We start from the raw sequence: 12,233 nt of genomic DNA, 5'->3' as shown, positions 1-12,233 counted from the left end.
CCAACTAGATGGTTGGAAGGACAGATCATTTGGTATCAAAAGAAATAATACGGAATAGTGTCTGACTTACTAATAAGAAAACCTCACGTTTCTAGTAACTCTAAAACAATCTAATAGAAATGAAGCAAATTCTAGAACAATACATGACACTAGAGTGAGAACACTCACTCTAGTGTCTAGTGACACTAGAGTGAGAACACTAGGAAAGGAGAAGGAACTAACAAGGAAGACTTAAAGCAAGCAAGCCCTGAAGCATTTCAACATTTTTCTTTTTCTTTGTTCCCTTTCTTTCCTTTTCCTTTTTTTTAAGCTCTGGGTAAATAACATGTTTATGGGTCTAAAAGCCAGAGTTCTTGCTGTCTTGGGGAGGATAATCACATTCTTAGGAGTAGATGAGTTCTCAAAAGCGTACAAAGTATGGCGGGGGAAGAGCAATTAGCTGAGAGGGCAAAGGTCAGGAAGGGGAGGATGTCAGTAAATGAACAGGAGAGTCACATGCAGGACCGGCTGCAACTGGTGGGGCGCGCTGCAAAATGAAAACGAGGGATCCTTTGTTCAAAAATGATTAAGAATTTCGAGACAGCAACAACAGAGCATTAAGCCAACTGTGAGGCCCTTCTGAGCTCAGGGTCTCGTGCATCCGCACAGATGGCATGTGTGTGAAGCCAGCCCCGGACACGGGAGAGGCACCAGGTGACAAGGCAGGTAGCAGAGGGCTGAGTTTTAAGAGGAAGAGATAATCGAAAGTTCTAGCTACCAGAGTTAAGTAAGGGTAAGTCAGAGAGGAAAGAAGGGAGAGAGGGAGGGAGGGAGGGAGGAAGGAAGGAAGGAAGGAAGGAAGGAAGGAAGGAGGGAAGGGAAATTGCTTAGTCCCAGAAAGTGACTGAAAGAGAATCGCTTTAGAAGAGGGTGTTAAGGTAGAAGACTGGCAAGAATTTTAAGAGAGACACAGTAACCTATTCAAATAGTTTGGACATGAAAGGATAGGAAGGAAAACATGTAGGAGTGGAAAGAAGGGGCATGGTGTTAGGGTGTGGTGTTGGGCTGGAGAGGGCAGTTCTTTCCCGGAGGGTGTGTGAACAAACAGGAGGGTGAGTACAGACTCAGTGGCCATAAAGCTCAGCGTAGGTTGAAGGTCACTCCCAAGAGGCCTCAAGCACAGTAATATTATGCAACACATTGAGTTGTAGGCAGCCTTGGCCCCAAGGCCACTATCAGACCAGGCTGCTAACTCAGGGTCCAAGGTACCACTGGACCCTGCTCTCTTAGTCAGACACTTGAGCTGAGTAGCCTTCTGGGCATGGAGCCTATGAGGTCCTTTGGGAGGGGATATTTACATAACTATGTTCAGTTGAGGTGTTGATGACGCATACTAAATTGATGGGTTACCTGTCTCAGGTAATATTTTTAAATTCATCTGGTGTGATGTTTAATTTTTATGTGTCAACCTGGCTAGGCTGTGGTGCCCAGATATTTGGTCAAATATTATGCTGACTGTTTCTAGGCAGGTGTTTATTTGTCTGAGGTTCACATTTAAATTAGTAGCCTTTGAGGAAAGCAAGTGACCCTCTGTCCTGTGTGTGAGCCCCATCCAGTCAGTTGAAGGCCTTAATAGAGAAACGACTGACAACGTCTGAGGAAGAGGGAATTCTGCCAGCAGGTTGCCTTTGGACTTCAACTGCGACTCTTCCCTGAGTCTCCAACTTGATGATATAGCCCATGAGATTTTAGATTCACCAAACCTCCACAATTGGGTGGAGACAATTCTCTCTCTCTCTCTCTCTCTCTCTCTGTGTGTATATATATATATATATATATATATATATCTTTCTCTCTCTCTCTCTCTCTCTTTATCTCTATCTCTGTCTCTATCCACACACAAATCCTATTGGTTCATTTCTCTGGAGAACCCTGACGAATACACCTGAAATTCCTCATATGACGTTATATAGGCAGCCTTCTGCATAGAGCTGATTCAGCCTTTATAATCAGCTTCAGATAAATGCTAAGAATCTCTGAAGCCTCAAATGTATACTTATTACCTGACTGCTTATTGAATGAAAAATGCCTGAGTGACCCCAGTGAGTTAAGCCTTATGTGACTACTGAGAAAAAGAATGTTGTTTCTTCAAGGGTAGAACCCGCCATCTTCAAGCGGACCACAACCCGCCCCAAATCCCATCCCTGTTCATGGGAGGCTGACCAGCCAAATTATTGGAACAGCAGATAATTGGGTATTAAAAAAAGTAGTCATAGTAAGGAATATTATCTGACTTACACGAATAAGAGAAAGTGGGCAGATCCAGATATCGCTACTATGAAGAAAAATGTTCTCTTCCACGTGATATGCATCAGTTTAGTGCTATAAAGATGAGTCATTTTATATCCAAAGAAAGTCCTCTTCCTGTGGTCTTTGTCGCTTCAACACTCTTTCCATAAGAGAAAAACCAGCCTGGCATAGAGAAAAGGTAGGAATTGGGAATCAAGAATTGTATCCCTGGGAGTCCCCTGGTGGCCTAGTGGTTAGCATTCCGGGCTTTCACTGCCATGGCCCAGGTTCAATCCCTGGTCGGGGAACTGAGATCCTATAAGCCAGGGCGTGGCATTAAAAACAAAAATTATATCCCAGATTCTGCCATGGGACCAGGCTGTACCACCATGGGCAAAACGTCTAAACTTTCTGGGCCTATTTCCTTACCAGTAAAAAGAAAGAGCTGGACCATATCAACCTTGAGGTCAGTTCTAGTCCAGCTGTTGTAGAATTTTTATCTGTAACTTGAAAAAAATTTTTAACCACTTGAGTCTTCAAGGATAGTTTTCATGGACTAAAGTAACACAAAGTTGAAATGTGACATAAATGGTGACTTAATTAACTTTCTGGAGAAAATTCAGGTTTCTTTCTTCTAATACCTCATTTAGGACTTAACCGTGTGAGATTTTTAAAGGAATCAGACAAATAGCCTAAAAATCTTCCATTTTGAAATATCTGACGTCTAAGCATCTGTCGTAGTCTGGGTCCAATCAGGAGAGAGAAACCACACAGTGATTTGAGCAGGAGTTTCACATAGAGCAATAGTTAGCTGTGCTAAGAGAGTAACCATTACATATAAGGACACTACATGGTACCCTAGAGTTGAAGGAGAATAGCCAAGGGATGACAAACTGAGAAGGATTTCAACTCTCACAGGGGAAGTGTGGTCAGCCCAGCAGAAAGCGTAGACGTCCACCGGTCTGGCAAGACTAGAGCTGGTTTGGAGTCGCTGGGCAAGCAATAGCCACCCTCCAGCGCTCAGGACGGGAGCAGACGGTCAGCAGTGGGGGCATAGGTGTGCACTGGGGTCCAGGTGCCGGCGGGAATGGGGGGCTTCAGGCCACACGGGGCTTGCGGAGTCAGTGGCAGATCTGTGTGGACACCCTGGCCACGGGCAGACTTACGCAGGCTACATGGAGGCGTTGCCTTCTGTGTCCAGAGGGCTAGCAGCAGGATGAGGCTGCAGGGAACCGGAGGGATCACATTCTGGGCTGGGGCGGGCGCAGGCTCACTGCTGACGCCCCAGTCCATGCCAGAGGCAGCAGAAGAGCCCCTTCTTCCTGCAGGGTCCCTCCAGTCCTGTCTTCTGGGAAATCCTACCTTCGTGCTCACTTTAGAAATGCCGAGAGGAATTGCCACTGTTTCTCACCCAGCATTTATTGAAGGGTGCCTTCAGAGCTGGGAGACAGTAAATTGGTAAGGGACACGACATCTGTCAAGCTTAAATGCCATCTCTCCCCATTCTGCTATTCCGTTTGGATCCTTTCTGAATAATTCTTCCCTCTTCTGGACCTTGCTGCCCTCAGACGATTTGGGGGCAATTATCAACTTCACTCTGTTGTCTGGAGAGGAAGCTCTATGTACCTGGTCTGTTCATGGGGTATCTTATCCCAACAGGTCTCAAATGTTGTTCACGGACTCCTGGGTCCAGGAGATCCTCTGGGGGGGGGTTGCTGAGAGGTCACAACTATTTTCAAAGTCATCATTTTCCCCTGGAGTTGCTATTTTGTGGGTAAAATTTGCTGGCGTTTTAGGGCAAATAGAGGCAGTGGTGTAACGGAGGAGTCATGCATGGACAGAAAAAAAAAAAAGCCAGTCTCGTTTGTGAACGATCTTGATGAAGCAGTAAAAATTATCGAATGTAATTAAATCTCAACTCACAAGTACATGTCTTTTAAACATTCTGGCAGATGAAATGGGACATGCACATCCAGCTCTTTGGCCTCATTGCCAAGCACAATGGTTGTCTCAGGAGAAGCACTTGTGCGACTGAGCTGTGACCAGAAGTTTCTTTCGCAGAACAGTTTTTACCTGAAAGACAACCAGCAGAAAAACTATGGTTTTTACTACTTGGTATTTATTTGCCAGACATTTCCTGGGAAGTCAAGGAAACGAGCTTGTCATTTCAAGACTCACAGCTGACAGTATTCATTGTCCATGACAAACGACAAGCTTTCAAGAGAAAATGAGAATATCGGAAAACAGGGGTTTGCCACCAGGATCTTGCCAGCCTCTTTTTGCTTGAACTTTTCTGTTGAGCTTGGTGGTCATATTACTGAAGGAGATCCTTTGCTACTGTATAAAGAGATGTATCACCATTTGGAAGATCTGTTTAACTCCGTGAAATGCTACTTTCCAAAAGATGAATTTGTGACGTGCCAATATCATTCATGGGTAAAAGACCCATTCAAAGTGTGAGATAGATGAATGGGTTTTAGTGGAACAGAAGACTTTCATTGATTGGGTTTCAAATTCCACTTATCGACTAACCTTTAAGAAACTAGCACTTGTTGAGTTTAGGTGTGGTATAAAAGAAAAATACCCACAATTATCTAAAAAGGCTATTAAATTACTCCTCCCTTTTCCAACTACAGATCTGGGTAAGGCCAGATTTTCTTCATATACTTCAACCAAGTAGCAAAAGACTGAATGCAGAAGCCAACTTCGGTTAAGTCATACTTTAAAGATTTTGTAAAAATATCACAATTCCACTCTACTTACTAAATTTCTTTTTTTAAATATATGGTTTCTTTAATTAAAACGTTATTTATGTTAACATGTAATGTGTTTATTATTAGTATTATATTTTAATGAATGAGTAAACAAATATTTGAAATATTTTTTAGCTTTAATTATAATACAGTAAATATCGACAGCTATAACTCACATGAACAAAAGCTCTTTGGGATTCTCACCAATCATGAAAGGCATAAAAGGATTCTGAGACCAAAGAGTTTGAAACTGCTGTCTTAAACTGCTTAATTTCATTAGGCACTTGAATTCACAACACTGAGGGAAGTTGTAAGTGCAAAGACTGAGACTCAGGGTCACACGGTGAATTACAGGCAGAGGTGGGTCTAGAACCGTGATCTCCTGCTATAATGTCTTCTACAACCCAAGCTTTTTTCTCAGGATGCTCTTCAGAGGGCCACCATCAAAATTTGGGGATACTCAAGCCATAAAATTGGAGCAGTGTCACCCTCCCCTCAACATGTATCCATTCTAACAGGCACTGAATATCGACTCAGTTTCAGGTACCTGTGCTTGTTACTGCTGAAGGTAACGTGAATAAAACATAGTCGTGTTTTGGGGACAGCCAAGCTGTCTCACCATATGGGGGAGAGACTATGTGGAAGGCAATATTTCAGAACATATAATATGACTTAGCTGGCATACAACATATAAAGTATAATCATACAACCTATATAATTACATCATGCTATTACTATTTTTTTTTTACATCTTTATTGGGGTATAATTGCTTTACAATGGTGTGTTAGTTTCTGCTTTATAACAAAGTGAATCAGTTATACATATACATATGTTCCCATATCTCCTCCCTCTTGCATCTCCCTCCCTCCCACCTTCCCTGTCCCACCCCTCTAGGTGGCCACAAAGCACCGAGCTGATATCCCTGTGCTGTGCGGCTGCTTCCCACTAGCTATCTGCCTTACGTTTGTTAGTGTATATATGTCCATGCCTCTCTCTCGCTTTGTCACAGATGCTATTACTATTATAGTATGTAATATTATACAGTGTATAATATTTTATGTTTTATTACAACTTAATATAGTATATAATACCATATAGTATAACAAGGTATAGTACAGTATATACGCTTAATAGTAAATAAATGTACTATATCTAGGGAACAGACAGTACTTTGGGGTCATAGCTGGCTGGCAGCTGTGTGCACGCAAGGCCCATGGCAAAGCAGAACTGTGAACTTGGGAAGTTTGCCAGTAGCTGTACACCATTCTCCTTTGACCCTACTGTTCGCTTTCGTTTCCCAGTGCTGCCAAAATAAATCACCATAAACTGGGTGGCTTATAACAAAAATGTATTCTCACAGTTCTGGAGGCTGGAAGTTTGAAATCAAGTTATCATGAGGGCCATGCTGTCTCTAAAATCTCTAGAGAAGACCCTTTCTTTGTCTCCTCTAGCCTCTGGGGTCTGCCGGCCATCCTTAGTGTTCCCGGGTTTGCAGACAGATCACTCCAATCTCTCTTCATATGACTTTCTCCTTTATGTCTGTGTCCAAACTTCCTTCTCCTTATAAGGACACCAGTTGTGTTTAGGGCCCGCCCAAATCCAGCGTGACCTCATCTTTACTTGCTTTCATCTGTGAAGATTCTGTCTCCAAATAAGGTCACGCACACAGGTTCTGTGTGGACATGAATTTGGGGGGAACATTATTCAACCCAGTACACCATGTTTTTGCCTGTCCCCAGCCCACATTGCTCAGAGCCTCTTTGGGCCACAGCCCATCTGGATTTTCCCTCATACTTTTCAGGGCCTGGGGTCCCATTGAGCCCCCCCAAGTTCTTGGTTAATGTTTTAAGTGGTTGCCACAAGCTCACCACATTTAAGCCATGAGTTTAGCAAATGGTTTCCATGGGCAACTGGTGAGTTGTGAAGGAAGAAAAGAGGAGACTAAACAACTCCATAGCAAAAAAAAAAAAAACCCTAATAACCCAATTGAAAAACGGCTAAGGACTTGCATAGATGTTTCTCCAAAGAAGACATACAAATGGCCAACAGGTATATGAAAAAATTCTCAATGTCACTAATCATGAGAGAAATGCAAATCAAAACCATGATGAGATCTCACCTCCCCCCTGTCAAGGTAGCCATTCTGGAAAAAACAAATGAGAACAAGTCTTGGTGAGGATATGGAGAAATTAGAACCCTTGCACACTGCTGGTGAAAATGCAAAGTGGTGCATCCACCATGGAAAACAGTATGGAGGGTCCTCAAAAAATAAAAAATAGAGCTACCATATGATCCAGCAATCCAGCTTCCGGGTGGTTAGCTAAAATAATTGAAATTGGAATCTGGAAGAGATCTTAACACCCTTGTGTTCATTGTAGCACTATTTAAATAGCCAAGATATGAAAACAGCCTGAATGTCCACTGACAGATGAATGGATAAAGAAACTGTGGTATACACACACCGTGGAATATTATGCAGCCTTAAAAAAGAAGGGAATTCTAAAATATGCAACAACATGGGTGAATCTCGAGGACATTATGGTGAATGAATTAAGTCGATCACAGAAAGGCAAATACTGCATGATTCCAGTTATATAAAGTAACTAAAATAGCCAAAGTCATAGAATCAAAGAGTGGAAAGGTGGTTGCCAGAGGCAAGGGGAGGGGGGAGTGGGGAGTTACTAGTAACGGGAATACAGTTTCATTTGAGCAAAGTGAGGAAACTCTAGAGAGCTGCTTACAGCACTGGACCTACAGTCAACAATACTGCATTGTGCACTGAAACATTTTTTAAGAGGGTAGATCTCATGTTAAATGTTCTTAGCACAAGAAAAGGGAAGGGAAGGGGAAGCTTCAAGAGAGATGCAAAGACAGTAAGGGTGTAAATCATAAAATCCTCACATACTATTTCTCTCGGTCTTTCGGCAATTTTTGTCTACTAGGTCTAGAATCATAATATAAGACAATAGTGGAAATGTGGGGAGCTGTGACAACCACCAGCCTGTACACCCCCGCAGAGCTGTGGCACGTGGACTGAAGGCTGGGATGCGTCACGCACATCCAGCACCCGCACCTCCTGCTCTGTGACCTTGGGTGAACGTGCTACCCGTCTGGGCTGGGCCCTCAGGGTGGAGTCTGCGCGTGGCAGTTAAGAGCTCAGGATCTGGAGCCAGATCGCCTGGGTTCATTCCAGGGACCCTCAGACCAGTGATTTCCCCTCTCTGTAATTTCCACTCAGCTTCCACATCTGTAAAATGGTGACACTATCTCACTACACAGGTTTCGCATGAGCAATAAACGCGTTAATAATATACGTAAAGCACTTCGAACAGTGCCTGACTATATAGACATTCGTTGGTATTATTAACATTATTATATGAATTTTTGGTCCAGCTAATAAGAATTCCAGTAATTCAGTAGTACCTCCTTCAATCCCCTTATGACCACCACCACCCCCAGAAGTAAAACAGATGAGAGTGTGTGGACCCTGGCTTTTGTTTTTTGTTTTTTAATTCTCCACTTGTCACTTACACCGTAACTGGCCCTGGGGAAAAGTTCCTTTGTCGGGATGTCTTAAAGGACCAGGAACCTGTCAGATGAGTGCTTCTTGGGAAAGAAAGTCTTAGGGAACTGATGTCATCAACTCAAGTTTTGCAACGAGCTATTATTAAATTCATAGTCGCCTGTCTGAGTGTGGCTTTATCGGTAACTTTAGCCCTGTGGGCAGGGGTGGCGCCCGCCCTGTTGCCCTCCACCTTTCTGATTTTCTATAACCTAGCCGTGGTGTCTGAAACAATCAGGGTGGGTCTGTCTCCAGCACTAAGGAAAGTGAGAACTGGATCAGGATGGGGCTCTGGGTGGAGTTAAGAGAGAGGTAAAATAACTGTAATTTCATAGCAATTACCTACAAGCAATACCGTCAAAGGCGCCAGTTTTCCATTATAAACCTGAGCCTCTGCTGGGAGCGATGGGCCGGGTAGAAATAAGGACACAAACCTGCCTTCCCACCCGAACCCCACAGCAAACAAACCTCGAGGGGAAAAATAACGTGATGAGCTTGGAGGGTAGTGTTCTTCTCCTTCTCTTTCAGAAAAAGAAAATCTTAGTAAGCCCCCATTCCAGGATGTTGGTTGGATTGCTGGCAGCTTTGCAAACGAGGCTGGGGGGCCTTCCCTCTTTGAACCCTCCCTGTTAGTGGAGCCTGGTCCTGATGCCACCACGATTTCCAGGGGAGCCAACAGCAAACTACAATGAATGGGTGATTTCTCCCTCCAAGTACCATTTTGGGGCCAATAAACCACTCACTGGAAAAAAAATTACACAGAGATCAGTTCCCCAAACTTTTTGTTCGTATGTTTCTGAAAGTGTGTTCTTTATAAAATTCACATCTCTGCAGCCTACTCAGAGGTAAAGATAGACCTGCCTTTCAGACAAAAAAAAAAAAAAATCTGCTGTTTTGAGGAGGGTACTGAGAAGGGGAAATGTGGAGAGCAGAAGTGTGCAGGTCCTCAATAATGCTATCTGTCATGCTTTCCTATGTGTTCCCATCTCATCCCCCAGCCCACCCCACAGGAGGCCATAAGCTTCTGAGTAAATGCAGTTTTGAATCCCCTGTGTAATTTCTTCCAGTGCCTTGTACATGGTCAATACGTATTCGTTGAGCAAAAGGATAATTTAACAAATGAATGGTTTATTGACACCAGGTCAAGTAGTAGTCAGAACCTAGTGGGACATTGAGTAACGTCTCGAGCCTGCTGACAAGATAGAAAGACATAGGGTCAAAATTTGAGGGTCTATACTCATGACGTCTTCACGGAGTAAGGACCAAAGGATAGAAGATAAACGACAGAGGAACATACTTTGGCGAGGTATAACCAAAGCAAAGCATTTCTTTGGTTAGAACTGGTTTAGAGCTATCCTCAGAATGGACTGATTTGAGAGATATATATTGCCGGTGAGTGGAGATATTCAAGCATAGACAAGATGATTACTCAAGAGTATAGAAGTTGGTCCGACATCATTTGTGTTAGACTACGTGATGTGGAAGGTCTCTCTCTCTTTTTTTTTTTGTGGTACACGGGCCTCTCACTGCTGTGGCCTCTCCCGTTGCGGAGCACAGGCTCCGGACGTGCAGGCTCAGCGGCCATGGCTCACGGGCCCAGCCGCTCCGCGGCATGTGGGATCCTCCCGGACCGGGGCACGAACCCGCGTCCGCTGCATTGGCAGGCGGACTCTCAACCACTGTGCCACCAGGGAAGCCCTGAAGGTCTCTTTTTACCCTGAGATGCAAGGGTTCAATGGTTTCAGAAAGTTATGACTCTCCGTAATCACCATGCTGGAAACTCACATTCAGTTCTGCACGTGTCTATCGAGCCCTTACCCTGTGCCAGGTGTCACCTTGCATAAACATTAGGAAGACAAGGATAAATCTTAGAGGGCAACTTTAAAGTAAGGCTGGGGCATGGACTTTCGGCTCTGCCCAGACTGGTGTCTGGCTGTTAGTCCTATGTTCCTTCTTGCTGATGTGCACGAGCTAACTCAGGACTCTGGTGCTCTTCTTTCTAGGCTGGAATCGATGGGGAAAGCATTGGCAACTGTCCCTTCTCTCAGCGCCTCTTTATGATCCTCTGGCTGAAAGGAGTTGTGTTCAATGTCACCACTGTGGATCTGAAAAGGTAAAGGATCATACGTTCATGAGCAGGAAGAGAGACTCTTCCATGAGGGAGGGCGAAAACCTCGAGGCCCCCAGCAACCTCCTGCTCACACCTTGCTGGCCAGAGCCCTAGAGCCCTAGTTACAAGGGAGGCTGCAAGAGCGAGCAACACCCTTGGAGCAGAGCAAGTCCCGATGAGCAAGGAAGGAGGAGGGAATGGACAACGGGTATCTCGACTGAGAGTGTCTGGCACTGAGATGGGCGCAGCATCTAAAAATCTGGGAGGGAGCCCTTCTGGTCCTACTAGTGCCCCCAACCTAGGGGACCCCAGCCGGACTTCAGGTGTGAAAGGTTGAGTTTCCGAGGAGCTGGGCTCCATACTGTTTCTCCCACTATGTTCACATCTTTAGAACTCCTTAGTGTGAGAGCTCTGGATTAGAGACTGGGATGGAGAGTTACTCGTGTTCTGCTTTTAAAGTGCAGTTTTAATGGCTGTTGAAAATACGGGCATTGCTCACCATCACAAGCCTCACTGTTTCCATCTTTCTTCTCTTGCCTCTCCTCCACCTGTCCTTTAAATGCGGAGTGGCTCAGGCTCCCTCCCTGGGTCTTTATCACCTGCCACAGCTTTCCCCCAGTGAGCTTAGCATACTCTCCCTGTTACCTTTATGTCAATTATTCCATACCCAGAGCCCTGCTCTCTTCTAGATATTTCCACTTGGATTTTCTGTTATCACTTTGAAATCAGTGTGTCAAAAATTGTACCTTCATTCTCCCTTTGAATTGGGGTCCCCTCCTGAATTCCTTTGTTCTTCCGTTTTCCTAGGCACTGAAACGTTTCCAGCTCCCTTCTCTTGCCACCCCCATTGTCCATCAGTCACCAAGCCCAGGGCATTCTCTCACCGTGCTGTCTCTTACTTCCAGGCTCTCTTGTCCATTCCCAAAGCCCACACATGGTGTGGGTCCCACCACTGGCAGCTGGACTGTTTCTCTCTTCTTCAGACTGGTCTTCCTCCTTCTGGTTTCTCTCTGTCTCTCTCTGATCCATCCTTTATATTATCATAAGGATAGTCTTCCTAAAATAATCCTTTCATCACGTGGCTCTCCCTACTCAGAAAACCTCCTGACATTTCCCATTGCCTGCAGCATAAATGCATCTGCAGCCCTCCTTTGTCTTTGCCTTGGTTCTTCCCAACATGATCTCCCAGGGCCTATCTGCCTCTGGCAGGCTGGACCACCTTCTGCTGCCCTTGTCCCTCTGGCCTCCAGCCATTGCCTGGGATGCTTCCTCTGTCTCACAGAGGCTCTCTGTTTTTCCTGAATGGAGAGATGGTGCCCAGCCCCCAGAAGCAACCCCCTCCCCTGGGAAGCTTCCCCCTCCCACCCTACCACTCTCAGGCAAATCTATCACTCAGCCTCCCTCCAGACTCACCCAGCATCTATGGTCCATTTTGTATCTCACCAGTTTACGATATCTACAATCCCGATGCTTTACAACTAGTGCATGCTTTCCCATAAAAAAGTCACATAAAGTGTAACCCTGTGACGGAGATCTTAT

The 12,233-nt window shown here is 44.8% G+C and overlaps 1 protein-coding gene across 4 annotated transcripts in view; it reads left to right on the top strand.

Annotated features, from left to right (window-relative positions):
* CLIC5 (chloride intracellular channel 5) overlaps positions 1 to 12,233 on the top strand; it is a 110,533-nt gene that overhangs the window by 45,929 nt on the left and 52,371 nt on the right. For all 4 annotated transcript variants that reach the window (XM_060163041.1, XM_060163040.1, XM_060163039.1 and 1 more), the window contains exon 2: positions 10,588 to 10,697. In XM_060163041.1, the coding sequence (XP_060019024.1) occupies positions 10,588 to 10,697 (110 nt within the window). The remainder of the gene's footprint in view (positions 1 to 10,587; positions 10,698 to 12,233) is intronic.

This window comes from Lagenorhynchus albirostris, chromosome 10, assembly GCF_949774975.1.
Source record: "Lagenorhynchus albirostris chromosome 10, mLagAlb1.1, whole genome shotgun sequence".
Taxonomy (NCBI): Eukaryota; Metazoa; Chordata; class Mammalia; order Artiodactyla; family Delphinidae; genus Lagenorhynchus; species Lagenorhynchus albirostris.
Note: the sequence above shows the minus strand (reverse complement) of the source record. Positions and strands in the feature narration are given on the sequence as shown.